Here is an 18,717-nt window from a genome sequence, read left to right on the forward strand (position 1 = left end):
ATTCAGAAATCTCTTCCAATACACATTGCCTGTGAGCGTCAGAGGTGAACCAGTTCGAGCAAGACGTTCATCAGCATTTCTCTGACTACATTCCTCCATTGAGTCAAAAAACATCTGATTCTAGGAGGACCATGAGCTGTTGATATCGAATACAAGTAGAAGGACTTCTGTCAGAGGTTGCTTGTTGTGAACGCTGAGGGAACTTTATGCACTTGGCCAGATGATTCTGCATCTTTGTTGCATTCTTCACATATGATCTGGCACAGTATTTGCAAATGAACACAGCTTTTCCTTCTACATTTGCTGCAGTGAAATGTCTCTAAACATCTGACAGTTTCCGTGGCATTTTCCTGTAAAGATTAGAAACAAATGTGTAAAAAAATCAATAATACAATTCCATGTACAGATAAATAGTTAATCAGTTAGATTAAACAGCTCCTTAGTAAGATAAGATACGTTTAAAATGAAAAGTATGGAAACAGGTGAATTGATACTCAGTTAGCAGGCTCAAACACGCTAAAACCCGCATGGTAGAAAAAACTAACAGAAATTGTTAACAAGATAGAAATTATTTAAACACACTTTGCTGTAGGCTACTATTTACTAGTTAACAAAAAAATGATTTATGTAATAGAAAATATATTCACCCCACCCAGTATTGTAATCAAAACTTACCAGAAAGCATGTAGTCCTTGGCTCAGACAGCTCAATACCATCTCATTAGTTTGCAAGATCTTGAGAGTCAGCTGTACATGTGATGGCAGAATGCACTGTGCATGTAGAGGGTTGCAACTCCATTGAATTGGGGATAGTTTAACCAAAATATGCCAGAAGACCTAGAATTGCCTTATGTGTATCCCAATAAAAAAGGTTCACTGTTATAAGCTAACTTTTTTTTGGGATGATCTTGAGCAAAATTCCCAGGCTTGACTTCCCATGGAACATGTCCCGGAAGGTTTCCAACCCTTTGCAACCCTACATGTGGGACACAGCCGTGGTTATGACAGGGATACTACATGTGGGACACAGCCGTGGTTATTACAGGGATACCACATGTGGGACACAGCCGTGGTTATTACAGGGATACTACATGTGGGACACAGCCGTGGTTATTACAGGGATACTACATGTGGGACACAGCCGTGGTTATTACAGGGATACTACATGTGGGACACAGTCGTGGTTATTACAGGGATACTACATGTGGGACACAGCCGTGGTTATTACAGGGATACTACATGTGGGACACAGCCGTGGTTATTACAGGGATACTACATGTTGTTCACAGAGAGACAGCATTTTCTGAAGGAGACACAGTTAGACCCAGAAGATTAACACAGGCTGTCAGATGTGATTGGGTTCAGCAATGTCATGGTGTTTGTGTCTGTGTGCGCGTGTGTTTGGTGTGTGTGTGTGTGTTGTGGAGTGCCTGTATCTGGCATATGTGTGTACATGTGTTTGACTGTATTTTTTCCCCTGGTGGCCAAATTTGGTAAGTGACATTTTTTGCTGACCTGAGGCCAGAAGGGCCACTGGAAGGCTGGCAAGCAGACAGACAGACACACACACACACACACACACACACACACACAGAGACACTCACACACACAGACACACACACACACACACACACAGACACACACACACTCACAGACACACACTCACAGACACACACACACACACTCTCACAGACACACACACACACACACACACACACAGTCAACAGAGGTCTGGGCCTCTGTTTCGCCTCCCTGTCACCTTTGGCAGCAGTAGCAGACCGCGCTCTGTGCCCGGCCAGTCCATATGGCCATGCTTTGACAAATGACATGACCTTTAGGTTAAAGTCTGAAGGCTCATGAGTTGCCATTCTAACACGTTTCAGTCCCCTCTGCATGTAGTCTACAGCATGGAGGATATTAATACCGAACACTTCCCTTGTGACTGATGCCTTCAACAACATAACATCTCTTTTATCTTCTCTCTTTCTCTCGCCTTTTCGTTCTTTCTTTGTCTCTTTCTCCTTTCTTTCTCTCCCTCTCCCTCCTCTCTCTCCCTCTCCCTCCTCTCTCTCCCTCCTCTCTTTCTCTCCCTATTCCCTCTCCCTCCTCTCTCTCCCTCCTCTCTTTCTCTCCCTATTCCCCCTCCCTCCTCCCTTTCTCTCCCTCCCTTTCTCTCCCTCCCCCTCTCTCTCTCTCTCTCTCCCTCCCTCCTCTCTCTCTCCCTCTCCTTCCTCTCTTTCTCTCCCTATTCCTCCTCTCTCTCTCTCTCTCTTTCTCTCCCTATTCCCCCTCCCTCCTCCCTTTCTCTCCCTCCCCCTCTCTCTCTCTCTCTCCCTCTCCTTCCTCTCCTTCCTCTCCTTCCTCTCCTCCTCTCTCTCTCCTCTCTTTCTCTCCCTATTCCCCCTCCCTCCTCCCTTTCTCTCCCTCCCCCTCTCTCTCTCCCTCTCTCTCTCTCTCTCTCTCTCTCTCTCTCTCTCTCTCTCTCTCTCTCTCTCTCTCCAGATTCTGCTGGGAATTTTCTTCATCCTGTTCGCTCTGCTGTTTGTTGTTGCTCTGTTCATTTCAAAGTAAGTAGACTCCTGTACACCTAACCTGCCATAAAATATGTAATGCAGTCACTCTTATTTACTACAACACTGAAGTATTACTGTTTCTGGGTACGATAGAAATAGTTAGTATAGATAGTACAGGCCCACGTCGCACAGACAGTGTTGTTACTAAGACTCATGAGTCAAACGTCAACTCTAGTAACTGTACTTAGTGTAGCCTGAGAAGTTGCAGGGTCCTGACAGTGTGATTGTAGTTAGTGTAGCCTGAGAAGTTGCAGGGTCCTGACAGTGTGATTGTAGTTAGTGTAGCCTGAGAAGTTGCAGGGTCCTGACAGTGTGATTGTAGTTAGTGTAGCCTGAGAAGTTGCAGGGTCCTGACAGTGTGATTGTAGTTAGTGTAGCCTGAGAAGTTGCAGGGTCCTGACAGTGTGATTGTAGTTAGTGTAGTTAGTGTAGTTAGTGTAGCCAGAGAAGTTGCAGGGTCCTTTCATTGTGATTGTAGTTAGTGTAGCCAGAGAAGTTGCAGGGTCCTGACAGTGTGATTGTAGTTAGTGTAGTTAGTGTAGCCAGAGAAGTTGCAGGGTCCTTTCATTGTGATTGTAGTTAGTGTAGCCTGAGAAGTTGCAGGGTCCTGACAGTGTGATTGAAGTTAGTGTAGCCTGAGAAGTTGCAGGGTCCTGACAGTGTGATTGTAGTTAGTGTAGCCTGAGAAGTTGCAGGGTCCTGACAGTGTGATTGTAGTTAGTGTAGCCTGAGAAGTTGCAGGGTCCTGACAGTGTGATTGTAGTTAGTGTAGCCTGAGAAGTTGCAGGGTCCTGACAGTGTGATTGTAGTTAGTGTAGCCTGAGAAGTTGCAGGGTCCTGACAGTGTGATTGTAGATAGTGTAGCCTGAGAAGTTGCAGGGTCCTGACAGTGTGATTGTAGATAGTGTAGCCAGTACAGTTTCAGTGTGCTGTCATATCTCATATCTGATAAAAGTTCAAATGGATTTATGATGCATGGTTAAACTCATGTGAAATAGTTTGTGTCTGTTATAGTAACGTGCTGTTAAACTCATGTGAAATAGTTTGTCTGTTATAGTAACGTGCTGTTAAACTCATGTGAAATAGTTTGTGTCTGTTATAGTAACGTGCTTTTAGACTCATGTGAAATAGTTTGTGTCTGTTATAGTAACGTGCTTTTAGACTCATGTGAAATAGTTTGTGTCTGTTATAGTAACGTGCTTTTAGACTCATGTGAAATAGTTTGTCTGTTATAGTAACGTGCTTTTAGACTCATGTGAAATAGTTTGTGTCTGTTATAGTAACGTGCTGTTAAACTCATGTGAAATAGTTTGTGTCTGTTATAGTAACGTGCTGTTAGACTCATGTGAAATAGTTTGTGTCTGTTATAGTAACGTGCTGTTAAACTAATGTGAAATAGTTTGTGTCTGTTATAGTAACGTGCTGTTAAACTCATGTGAAATAGTTTGTCTGTGAATGTACCCTCCTGTGAACAATCATTTCCTTGGAAGAGAACTAAACTAGTCTGTTCTGTTCTGCAGTTTGGACAAAGCTCTTCACTCTGCTGGCATCAGTTCTGGCTTCATGGTGTTTGGCACCAACCTGACCAACCCTCTGAATGAACTCCTGCTGACTCTACAGCCTGTGAGTACTGTTTGTGTGTCTGTGTGTAGATGAATGCACTTACTGTAAGTCGCTCTGAATAAGAACGTCTGCTAAATGACAAAACAGTTAAGTGTTTGTGTGTGTATATGTGTATACCATGTGTGTCTGCGCACAGCCTGGGAGTATACTGAAGCCCTCTTTCCTTAAAGTGGGATAATGTTCCATGCCGTTGGCCACAGTGGGATAATGTTCATAATTTTTAACTTTTAGATATTACTTTATCAGAAGTGTGGAATGGTAAGTTGCTCGGTAGAGATTTAAATGAGTAGTTCAATGTAGTTTACTTTAATTTGATGTTAGTAGTGGAATGGTAAGTGTTCCGGTGCCTTGGTATATAATCGTTCCATTGCCACCCTTCGTCATCGTTGTCAAATCAGCTAATTAGATCAAGAAGTACTAGAGAAAGAATGGGTCCCAAATGGCACTCCATTCCCTATATAGTGCACTACTTTTGACAAGATCCCTATGGGCCCAGGTTAAAAGTAGTGCACTATATATGGAATAAGGTGCCATTTTGGGACACAGGCAGAGAGAAGTCCTGGCCGTTGATTTCTGCAATTAGAGTAGGATACTTTAATTACAATATATTATTCCCCTAGGACCCATGGTGAAGGAGAATAATCACCACCACATTACTGGAGGATTCATAATGTCTTCTCTGTGATGTGAATGACCAAAACCCTGGGTTCCTAATCCCTACACAGCGCACTACTTTTGAGAGATAGAGAGAGAGTTGTTGACATTATATAGAACATAGGCTGCTATTTGAGTTCATCCAGGCCCTGATTGGCTTGTAGGAGGATATGATGATGGGAATTGTAAAGGTCACAGTGTATCCTACTATTTAAAATGCATGTCAAGCCCAGTCGGAGTTATGAGTGTAAAGCTGCCAAAGTGCCAGGCATTAACATTTCCTCCACAGTGTCGTGCAGCCAAAGCAACTTATTGGACAGTCCTTTTCCCTCAGCATGACTTTCAAAGGGTTTTCAAATACTTTTAAATATATTATTTTTTGAGCGACCCACTGAAGCGAACACACAGCTAGACACACACACACACACACCTACAGTTTCTCAATATGTATACTACCAAGCTCCATACTTTCATGCTCTGAGTGCATTCTCTGAAGACGTTCTCTTGAGTACGTTCCTGTATTACCTCACGCTGAGCAGCACTCCCCCTACTGTATTACCTCACACTGAGCAGCACCCCCCTACTGTATTACCTCACGCCGAGCAGCACTCCCCCTACTGTATTACCTCACGCCGAGCAGCACTCCCCCTACTGTATTACCTCACGCCGAGCAGCACTCCCCCTACTGTATTACCTCACGCTGAGCAGCACTCTCCCTACTGTATTACCTCACGCTGAGCAGCACTCCCCCTACTGTATTACCTCACGCTGAGCAGCACTCCCCCTACTGTATTACCTCACGCCGAGCAGCACTCCCCCTACTGTATTACCTCACGCCGAGCAGCACTCCCCCTACTGTATTACCTCACGCTGAGCAGCACTCTCCCTACTGTATTACCTCACGCTGAGCAGCACTCCCCCTACTGTATTACCTCACGCTGAGCAGCACTCCCCCTACTGTATTACCTCACGCTGAGCAACACTCCCCCTACTGTATTACCTCACGCTGAGCAGCACTCCCCCTACTGTATTACGTCACGCTGAGCAGCACTCCCCCTACTGTATTACCTCACGCTGAGCAGCACTCCCCCTACTGTATTACCTCACGCTGAGCATCACTCCCCCTACTGTATTACCTCACGCTGAGCAGCACTCTCCCTACTCTATTACCTCATGCTGAGCAGCACTACCCCTACTGTATTACCTCATGCTGAGCAGCACTCCCCCTACTGTATTACCTCACGCTGAGCAGCACTCCCCCTACTGTATTACCTCACACTGAGCAGCACTCCCCCTACTGTATTACCTCACGCTGAGCAGCACTCCCCCTACTGTATTACCTCACACTGAGCTGCACTCCCCCTACTGTATTACCTCACGCTGAGCAGCACTCCCCCTACTGTATTACCTCACGCTGAGCAGCACTCCCCCTACTGTATTACCTCACACTGAGCTGCACTCCCCCTACTGTATTACCTCACGCTGAGCAGCACTACCCCTACTGTATTACCTCACGCTGAGCAGCACTCCCCCTACTGTATTATCTCACGCCGAGCAGCACTCCCCCTACTGTATTACCTCAAGCCGAGCAGCACTCTCCCTACTGTATTACCTCACACTGAGCAGCACTCCCTCTACTGTATTACCTCACACTGAGCAGCTCTCCCCCTACTGTATTACCTCACACTGAGCAGCACTCCCCCTACTGTATTACCTCAAGCTGAGCAGCACTCCCCCTACTGTATTACCTCACGCTGAGCAGCACTCTCCCTTCTGTATTACCTCATGCTGAGCAGCACTCCCCCTACTGTATTACCTCACGCTGAGCAGCACTACCCCTGCTGTATTACCTCACGCTGAGCAGCACTCCCCCTACTGTATTACCTCACACTGAGCAGCACTACCCCTACTGTATTACCTCACGCTGAGCAGCACTCCCCCTACTGTATTACCTCACGCTGAGCAGCACTCCCCCTACTGTATTACCTCACGCTGAGCAGCACTCCCCGTACTGTATTACCTCACGCTGAGCAGCACTACCCCTACTGTATTACCTCACGCCGAGCAGCACTCCCCCTACTGTATTACCTCACACTGAGCAGCACTCCCCCTACTGTATTACCTCACGCTGAGCAGCACTCCCCCTACTGTATTACCTCACGCTGAGCAGCACTCCCTCTACTGTATTACCTCACACTGAGCAGCACTCCCCCTACTGTATTACCTCACGCTCAGCAGCACTCCCCCTACTGTATTACCTCACGCTGAGCAGCACTCCCCCTACTGTATTACCTCACGCTGAGCAGCACTCCCCCTACTGTATTACCTCACGCTGAGCAGCACTCCCCCTATGCATGGTAAATGCCAATTTTTCGTGGGTAGCTAACAGTACTAGTAGCTAGTTAGCCCTATTGACTTAGGCTTGCGACCTATGCACACTACAGTGGGTATTGTAGGCAGGGAAACATTACAAAATTAACACGTCATGTATTTATTAACGTACCAAGATAAGATATTGTATTCAGGCAACATATGAGATGTGAAAAGGAAATGTTACAGTCCAAAGTCTGAGTTTATTTTGCCATTGATTTAAAAAAAAAAAATGGAGTAATTTTCTACGTGGTTTCTTTGCATACTCTCCGTTGAAGCTTGCATGGATGGATGCTTCAAAATATGTACAAACGGAGTACTCATCAGAGAAGTGCCCTCCGTGCTCTGTTTCACATACTTTGATTTGGACTCCTACTCTGACCGTCCCATGCTCCAATTTGCGTGCTCGGAGCCCGGTAGTATACGTTTGGAGAAACACCACATGACACACATACACACCTCGCATTTCAACACTCTCCATTGTCTTGACTACACCTTTGAGGATTAATGGGCCAGGACAGAGTGTTACAGTATAGCAGACTACTACCAGGACAGAGTGTTACAGTATAGCAGACTACTACCAGGACAGAGTGTTACAGTATAGTAGACTACTACCAGGACAGAGTGTTACAGTATAGCAGACTACTACCAGGACAGAGTGTTACAGTATAGCAGACTACTACCAGGACAGAGTGTTACAGTATAGCAGACTACTACCAGGACAGAGTGTTACAGTATAGTAGACTACTACCAGGACAGAGTGTTACAGTATAGCAGACTACTACCAGGACAGAGTGTTACAGTATAGCAGACTACTACCAGGACAGAGTGTTACAGTATAGCAGACTACTACCAGGACAGAGTGTTACAGACCAGCAGACTGCTACCAGGACAGAGTGTTACAGTATAGCAGACTACTACCAGGACAGAGTGTTACAGTATAGCAGACTACTACCAGGACAGAGTGTTACAGTATAGTAGACTACTACCAGGACAGAGTGTTACAGTATAGCAGACTACTACCAGGACAGAGTGTTACAGTATAGCAGACTACTACCAGGACAGAGTGTTACAGTATAGCAGACTACTACCAGGACAGAGTGTTACAGTATAGCAGACTACTTACTACCAGGACAGAGTATTACAGTATAGCAGACTACTTACTACCAGGACAGAGTATTACAGTATAGCAGACTACTACCAGGACAGAGTGTTACAGTATAGCAGACTACTACCAGGACAGAGTGTTACAGTATAGCAGACTACTACCAGGACAGAGTGTTACAGTATAGCAGACTACTACCAGGACAGAGTGTTACAGTATAGTAGACTACTACCAGGACAGAGTGTTACAGTATAGCAGACTACTACCAGGACAGAGTGTTACAGTATAGCAGACTACTACCAGGACAGAGTGTTACAGTATAGCAGACTACTGCCAGGACAGAGTGTTACAGTATAGCAGACTACTTACTACCAGGACAGAGTATTACAGTATAGCAGACTACTTACTACCAGGACAGAGTATTACAGTATAGCAGACTACTACCAGGACAGAGTGTTACAGTATAGCAGACTACTACCAGGACAGAGTGTTACAGTATAGCAGACTACTACCAGGACAGAGTGTTACAGTATAGCAGACTACTTACTACCAGGACAGAGTATTACAGTATAGCAGACTACTACCAGGACAGAGTGTTACAGTATAGTAGAATACTACCAGGACAGAGTGTTACAGTATAGTAGACTACTACCAGGACAGAGTGTTCCAGTATAGTAGACTACTACCAGGACAGAGCGTTACAGTATAGTAGACTACTACCAGGACAGAGTATTACAGTATAGCAGACTACTACCAGGACAGAGTGTTACAGTATAGCAGACTACTACCAGGACAGAGTGTTACAGTATAGCAGACTACTTACTACCAGGACAGAGTATTACAGTATAGCAGACTACTACCAGGACAGAGTGTTACAGTATAGCAGACTACTACCAGGACAGAGTGTTACAGTATAGCAGACTACTACCAGGACAGAGTGTTACAGTATAGCAGACTACTACCAGGACAGAGTGTTACAGTATAGCAGACTACTACCAGGACAGAGTGTTACAGTATAGCAGACTACTTACTACCAGGACAGAGTATTACAGTATAGCAGACTACTACCAGGACAGAGTGTTACAGTATAGCAGACTACTACCAGGACAGAGTGTTACAGTATAGCAGACTACTTACTACCAGGACAGAGTATTACAGTATAGCAGACTACTACCAGGACAGAGTGTTACAGTATAGTAGACTGCTACCAGGACAGAGTGTTACAGTATAGCAGACTACTACCAGGACAGAGTGTTACAGTATAGCAGACTACTACCAGGACAGAGTGTTACAGTATAGTAGACTACTACCAGGACAGAGTGTTACAGTATAGCAGACTACTACCAGGACAGAGTGTTACAGTATAGCAGACTACTACCAGGACAGAGTGTTACAGTATAGCAGACTACTTACTACCAGGACAGAGTATTACAGTATAGCAGACTACTACCAGGACAGAGTGTTACAGTATAGCAGACTACTACCAGGACAGAGTGTTACAGTATAGCAGACTACTACCAGGACAGAGTGTTACAGTATAGTAGACTACTACCAGGACAGAGTGTTACAGTATAGCAGACTACTACCAGGACAGAGTGTTACAGTATAGCAGACTACTACCAGGACAGAGTGTTACAGTATAGCAGACTACTACCAGGACAGAGTGTTACAGTATAGTAGACTACTACCAGGACAGAGTGTTACAGTATAGCAGACTACTACCAGGACAGAGTGTTACAGTATAGCAGACTACTACCAGGACAGAGTGTTACAGTATAGCAGACTACTACCAGGACAGAGTGTTACAGACCAGCAGACTGCTACCAGGACAGAGTGTTACAGTATAGCAGACTACTACCAGGACAGAGTGTTACAGTATAGCAGACTACTACCAGGACAGAGTGTTACAGTATAGTAGACTACTACCAGGACAGAGTGTTACAGTATAGCAGACTACTACCAGGACAGAGTGTTACAGTATAGCAGACTACTACCAGGACAGAGTGTTACAGTATAGCAGACTACTACCAGGACAGAGTGTTACAGTATAGCAGACTACTTACTACCAGGACAGAGTATTACAGTATAGCAGACTACTTACTACCAGGACAGAGTATTACAGTATAGCAGACTACTACCAGGACAGAGTGTTACAGTATAGCAGACTACTACCAGGACAGAGTGTTACAGTATAGCAGACTACTACCAGGACAGAGTGTTACAGTATAGCAGACTACTACCAGGACAGAGTGTTACAGTATAGTAGACTACTACCAGGACAGAGTGTTACAGTATAGCAGACTACTACCAGGACAGAGTGTTACAGTATAGCAGACTACTACCAGGACAGAGTGTTACAGTATAGCAGACTACTGCCAGGACAGAGTGTTACAGTATAGCAGACTACTTACTACCAGGACAGAGTATTACAGTATAGCAGACTACTTACTACCAGGACAGAGTATTACAGTATAGCAGACTACTACCAGGACAGAGTGTTACAGTATAGCAGACTACTACCAGGACAGAGTGTTACAGTATAGCAGACTACTACCAGGACAGAGTGTTACAGTATAGCAGACTACTTACTACCAGGACAGAGTATTACAGTATAGCAGACTACTACCAGGACAGAGTGTTACAGTATAGTAGAATACTACCAGGACAGAGTGTTACAGTATAGTAGACTACTACCAGGACAGAGTGTTACAGTATAGTAGACTACTACCAGGACAGAGCGTTACAGTATAGTAGACTACTACCAGGACAGAGTATTACAGTATAGCAGACTACTACCAGGACAGAGTGTTACAGTATAGCAGACTACTACCAGGACAGAGTGTTACAGTATAGCAGACTACTTACTACCAGGACAGAGTATTACAGTATAGCAGACTACTACCAGGACAGAGTGTTACAGTATAGCAGACTACTACCAGGACAGAGTGTTACAGTATAGCAGACTACTACCAGGACAGAGTGTTACAGTATAGCAGACTACTACCAGGACAGAGTGTTACAGTATAGCAGACTACTACCAGGACAGAGTGTTACAGTATAGCAGACTACTTACTACCAGGACAGAGTATTACAGTATAGCAGACTACTACCAGGACAGAGTGTTACAGTATAGCAGACTACTACCAGGACAGAGTGTTACAGTATAGCAGACTACTTACTACCAGGACAGAGTATTACAGTATAGCAGACTACTACCAGGACAGAGTGTTACAGTATAGTAGACTGCTACCAGGACAGAGTGTTACAGTATAGCAGACTACTACCAGGACAGAGTGTTACAGTATAGCAGACTACTACCAGGACAGAGTGTTACAGTATAGTAGACTACTACCAGGACAGAGTGTTACAGTATAGCAGACTACTACCAGGACAGAGTGTTACAGTATAGCAGACTACTACCAGGACAGAGTGTTACAGTATAGCAGACTACTTACTACCAGGACAGAGTATTACAGTATAGCAGACTACTACCAGGACAGAGTGTTACAGTATAGCAGACTACTACCAGGACAGAGTGTTACAGTATAGCAGACTACTACCAGGACAGAGTGTTACAGTATAGCAGACTACTTACTACCAGGACAGAGTATTACAGTATAGCAGACTACTACCAGGACAGAGTGTTACAGTATAGTAGAATACTACCAGGACAGAGTGTTACAGTATAGTAGACTACTACCAGGACAGAGTGTTACAGTATAGTAGACTACTACCAGGACAGAGTGTTACAGTATAGTAGACTACTACCAGGACAGAGTATTACAGTATAGCAGACTACTACCAGGACAGAGTGTTACAGTATAGCAGACTACTACCAGGACAGAGTGTTACAGTATAGCAGACTACTTACTACCAGGACAGAGTATTACAGTATAGCAGACTACTACCAGGACAGAGTGTTACAGTATAGCAGACTACTACCAGGACAGAGTGTTACAGTATAGCAGACTACTACCAGGACAGAGTGTTACAGTATAGCAGACTACTACCAGGACAGAGTGTTACAGTATAGCAGACTACTACCAGGACAGAGTGTTACAGTATAGCAGACTACTTACTACCAGGACAGAGTATTACAGTATAGCAGACTACTACCAGGACAGAGTGTTACAGTATAGTAGAATACTACCAGGACAGAGTGTTACAGTATAGCAGACTACTACCAGGACAGAGTGTTACAGTATAGCAGACTACTACCAGGACAGAGTGTTACAGTATAGTAGACTACTACCAGGACAGAGTGTTACAGTATAGTAGACTACTACCAGGACAGAGTGTTACAGTATAGCAGACTACTACCAGGACAGAGTGTTACAGTATAGTAGACTACTACCAGGACAGAGTGTTACAGTATAGTAGACTACTACCAGGACAGAGTGTTACAGTATAGCAGACTACTACCAGGACAGAGTGTTACAGTATAGCAGACTACTACCAGGACAGAGTGTTACAGTATAGCAGACTACTACCAGGACAGAGTGTTACAGTATAGTAGACTACTACCAGGACAGAGTGTTACAGTATAGCAGACTACTACCAGGACAGAGTGTTACAGTATAGCAGACTACTACCAGGACAGAGTGTTACAGTATAGCAGACTACTACCAGGACAGAGTGTTACAGTATAGCAGACTACTACCAGGACAGAGTGTTACAGTATAGCAGACTACTACCAGGCCATAGTGTTACAGTATAGTAGACTACTACCAGGACAGAGTGTTACAGTATAGCAGACTACTACCAGGACAGAGTGTTACAGTATAGCAGACTACTACCAGGACAGAGTGTTACAGTATAGCAGACTACTACCAGGACAGAGTATTACAGTATAGCAGACTACTACCAGGACAGAGTGTTACAGTATAGCAGACTACTACCAGGACAGAGTGTTACAGTATAGCAGACTACTACCAGGACAGAGTGTTACAGTATAGTAGACTACTACCAGGACAGAGTGTTACAGTATAGCAGACTACTACCAGGACAGAGTATTACAGTATAGCAGACTACTACCAGGACAGAGTGTTACAGTATAGCAGACTACTACCAGGACAGAGTGTTACAGTATAGCAGACTACTACCAGGACAGAGTGTTACAGTATAGTAGACTACTACCAGGACAGAGTGTTACAGTATAGCAGACTACTACCAGGACAGAGTGTTACAGTATAGCAGACTACTACCAGGACAGAGTGTTACAGACCAGCAGACTACTACCAGGACAGAGTGTTACAGTATAGCAGACTACTACCAGGACAGAGTGTTACAGTATAGCAGACTACTACCAGGACAGAGTGTTACAGTATAGTAGACTACTACCAGGACAGAGTGTTACAGTACAGCAGACTACTGATGCTAATTGCCCCATCTCAAAACAGCTCTGTGTGTGTGTGGATATTGGAATGATTACACACTGTCTCTCTGTATCTCTCACACTCTCTCTGTGTCTCTGTATCTCTCACGCCCTCTGTCTCTCTCTCTCTCTCTCTCTCTCTGTCTCTCTCTCTGTGTCTCTGTCTCTGTGTCTCTCTCTCTGTGTCTCTGTCTCTGTGTGTCTCTCTCTCTCTCTCTCTCTCTCTCTCTCTCTCTGTGTCTCTAACCTTTGACCTGATGTCTCCCAGGTGTTCCCGTTGGATTATGTCCTGATCACTGTCATCACCATGTACTTTGTGTTCACCTCCATGGCCGGCATCAGGAACTTGGGCATCTGGTTCTTCTGGATACGGGTCAGGACAGCTCCCCCCCCCCCCACACACACACACACACACACACACACACACACACACACACACTCGCCCGTTCATAGAGTATTCACAATAATTCACATAATAGAAGATTTGTATCATTATGTCTCATCTCATTGCTACATCTATGTGTGGAAGATGAACCTGCTTTCACTGTTTCTCCATGATTATCTAATCTAATCAAATCAAATTTATTTATGTAGCCCTTCGTACATCAGCTGATATCTCAAAGTGCTGTACAGGAACACAGCCTAAAACCCCAAACAGCAAGCAATGCAGGTGTCTGCATTATCTTTCAGACGTATCTATAACTGCATGTTTCCTGTCTCTATCACTTCCTAGAAGACATTCTCTATTGTTTTTAACTAGCTGGAAGACATGCTAATCTAACTGACAGCAGACATAATCACCTAACAGACATTATCACCTAACTGACAGCAGACATAATCACCTAACTGACAGCAGACATAATCACCTAACTGACAACAGCCGTAATCACCTAACCGACAACAGACATTATCACCTAACCGACAACAGACATTATCACCTAACCGACAGCTGACATTATCACCTAACTGACAACAGACATTATCACCTAACCGACAACAGACATTATCACCTAACCGACAGCTGACATTATCACCTAACTGACAACAGACATTATCACCTAACTGACAACAGACATTATCACCTAACTGACAGCAGACATTATCACCTAACTGACAACAGACATTATCACCTAACTGACAGCAGACGTTATCACCTAACTGACAACAGACGTAATCACCTAACTGACAACAGACGTAATCACCTAACTGACAGCTGACATTATCACCTAACTGACAACGGACATTATCACCTAACCGACAACAGACATTATCACCTAACCGACAACAGACATTATCACCTAACTGACAACAGACATTATCACCTAACTGACAGCAGACGTAATCACCTAACTGACAAGAGACGTAATCACCTAACTGACAACAGACGTAATCACCTAACTGACAGCAGACGCAATCACCTAACTGACGGCAGACGCAGTCACCTAACTGACAGCAGACGTAATCACCTAACTGACGACAGAGGTAATCACCTAACTGACAGCAGACGCAATCACCTAACTGACGGCAGACGCAGTCACCTAACTGACAGCAGACGTAATCACCTAACTGACGACAGACGTAATCACCTAACTGACGACAGACGTAATCACCTAACTGACAGCAGACGTAATCACCTAACTGACAGCAGACGTAATCACCTAACTGACAGCAGACGTAATCACCTAACTGACTGCAGACGTAATCACCTAACTGACTGCAGACGTAATCACCTAACTGACAACAGACGTAATCACCTAACTGACAACAGACATAATCACCTAACTGACAACAGACGTAATCACCTAACTGACAGCAGAGGTAATCACCTAACTGACAGCAGACATAATCACCTAACTGACAACAGAGGTAATCACCTAACTGACAGCAGACATAATCACCTAACAGACATTATCACCTAACTGACAGCAGACATAATCACCTAACTGACAGCAGACATAATCACCTAACTGACAACAGCCGTAATCACCTAACCGACAACAGACATTATCACCTAACCGACAACAGACATTATCACCTAACCGACAGCTGACATTATCACCTAACTGACAACAGACATTATCACCTAACCGACAACAGACATTATCACCTAACCGACAGCTGACATTATCACCTAACTGACAACAGACATTATCACCTAACTGACAACAGACATTATCACCTAACTGACAGCAGACATTATCACCTAACTGACAACAGACATTATCACCTAACTGACAGCAGACGTTATCACCTAACTGACAACAGACGTAATCACCTAACTGACAACAGACGTAATCACCTAACTGACAGCTGACATTATCACCTAACTGACAACGGACATTATCACCTAACCGACAACAGACATTATCACCTAACCGACAACAGACATTATCACCTAACTGACAACAGACATTATCACCTAACTGACAGCAGACGTAATCACCTAACTGACAAGAGACGTAATCACCTAACTGACAACAGACGTAATCACCTAACTGACAGCAGACGCAATCACCTAACTGACGGCAGACGCAGTCACCTAACTGACAGCAGACGTAATCACCTAACTGACGACAGAGGTAATCACCTAACTGACAGCAGACGCAATCACCTAACTGACGGCAGACGCAGTCACCTAACTGACAGCAGACGTAATCACCTAACTGACGACAGACGTAATCACCTAACTGACGACAGACGTAATCACCTAACTGACAGCAGACGTAATCACCTAACTGACAGCAGACGTAATCACCTAACTGACAGCAGACGTAATCACCTAACTGACTGCAGACGTAATCACCTAACTGACTGCAGACGTAATCACCTAACTGACAACAGACGTAATCACCTAACTGACAACAGACATAATCACCTAACTGACAACAGACGTAATCACCTAACTGACAGCAGAGGTAATCACCTAACTGACAGCAGACATAATCACCTAACTGACAACAGAGGTAATCACCTAACTGACTGCAGACGTAATCACCTAACTGACAACAGACGTAATCACCTAACTGACAACAGACGTAATCACCTAACTGACAACAGACGTAATCACCTAACTGACGACAGACGTAATCACCTAACTGACGACAGACGTAATCACCTAACTGACAACAGACGTAATCACCTAACTGACGACAGAGGTAATCACCTAACTGACGACAGAGGTAATCACCTAACTGACAGCAGACGCAATCACCTAACTGACGGCAGACGCAGTCACCTAACTGACAGCAGACGTAATCACCTAACTGATGACAGACATTATCACCTAACTGACGACAGACATAATAACCTAACTGACAGCAGACGTAATCACCTAACTGACAACAGAGGTAATCACCTAACTGACTGCAGACGTAATCACCTAACTGACTGCAGACGTAATCACCTAACTGACAACAGACGTAATCACCTAACTGACAACAGACGTAATCACCTAACTGACGACAGACGCAGTCACCTAACTGACGACAGACGTAATCACCTAACTGACAACAGACGTAATCACCTAACTGACGACAGAGGTAATCACCTAACTGACGACAGAGGTAATCACCTAACTGACAGCAGACGCAATCACCTAACTGACGGCAGACGCAGTCACCTAACTGACAGCAGACGTAATCACCTAACTGACGACAGACGTAATCACCTAACTGATGACAGACATTATCACCTAACTGACGACAGACATAATAACCTAACTGACAGCAGACGTAATCACCTAACTGACAACAGAGGTAATCACCTAACTGACTGCAGACGTAATCACCTAACTGACTGCAGACGTAATCACCTAACTGACAACAGACGTAATCACCTAACTGACAACAGACGTAATCACCTAACTGACGACAGACGTAATCACCTAACTGACAGCAGACGTAATCACCTAACTGACAACAGAGGTAATCACCTAACTGACTGCAGACGTAATCACCTAACTGACTGCAGACGTAATCACCTAACTGACAACAGACGTAATCACCTAACTGACAACAGACATAATCACCTAACTGACAACAGACGTAATCACCTAACTGACAGCAGAGGTAATCACCTAACTGACAGCAGACATAATCACCTAACTGACAACAGAGGTAATCACCTAACTGACTGCAGACGTAATCACCTAACTGACAACAGACGTAATCACCTAACTGACAACAGACGTAATCACCTAACTGACAACAGACGTAATCACCTAACTGACGACAGACGTAATCACCTAACTGACGACAGACGTAATCACCTAACTGACAACAGACGTAATCACCTAACTGACGACAGAGGTAATCACCTAACTGACGACAGAGGTAATCACCTAACTGACAGCAGACGCAATCACCTAACTGACGGCAGACGCAGTCACCTAACTGACAGCAGACGTAATCACCTAACTGATGACAGACATTATCACCTAACTGACGACAGACATAATAACCTAACTGACAGCAGACGTAATCACCTAACTGACAACAGAGGTAATCACCTAACTGACTGCAGACGTAATCACCTAACTGACTGCAGACGTAATCACCTAACTGACAACAGACGTAATCACCTAACTGACAACAGACGTAATCACCTAACTGACGACAGACGCAGTCACCTAACTGACGACAGACGTAATCACCTAACTGACAACAGACGTAATCACCTAACTGACGACAGAGGTAATCACCTAACTGACGACAGAGGTAATCACCTAACTGACAGCAGACGCAATCACCTAACTGACGGCAGACGCAGTCACCTAACTGACAGCAGACGTAATCACCTAACTGACGACAGACGTAATCACCTAACTGATGACAGACATTATCACCTAACTGACGACAGACATAATAACCTAACTGACAGCAGACGTAATCACCTAACTGACAACAGAGGTAATCACCTAACTGACTGCAGACGTAATCACCTAACTGACTGCAGACGTAATCACCTAACTGACAACAGACGTAATCACCTAACTGACAACAGACGTAATCACCTAACTGA

General features: G+C 44.5%; 1 protein-coding gene across 5 annotated transcripts in view; it reads left to right on the forward strand.

Annotated features, from left to right (window-relative positions):
• LOC110516668 (lysosomal cobalamin transport escort protein LMBD1) overlaps positions 1–18,717 on the forward strand; it is a 212,381-nt gene that overhangs the window by 140,451 nt on the left and 53,213 nt on the right. For all 5 annotated transcript variants that reach the window (XM_090217619.1, XM_090217620.1, XM_090217621.1 and 2 more), the window contains 3 exons: positions 2,502–2,566; positions 4,093–4,195; positions 13,967–14,071. In XM_090217619.1, coding sequence (XP_090073745.1) covers positions 2,502–2,566; positions 4,093–4,195; positions 13,967–14,071 — 273 coding nt within the window. The remainder of the gene's footprint in view (positions 1–2,501; positions 2,567–4,092; positions 4,196–13,966; positions 14,072–18,717) is intronic.

The sequence above is a fragment of the Oncorhynchus mykiss genome, chromosome 23 (genome assembly GCF_057628025.1).
Source record: "Oncorhynchus mykiss isolate SJ-2025 chromosome 23, ASM5762802v1, whole genome shotgun sequence".
NCBI lineage: Eukaryota > Metazoa > Chordata > Actinopteri > Salmoniformes > Salmonidae > Oncorhynchus > Oncorhynchus mykiss.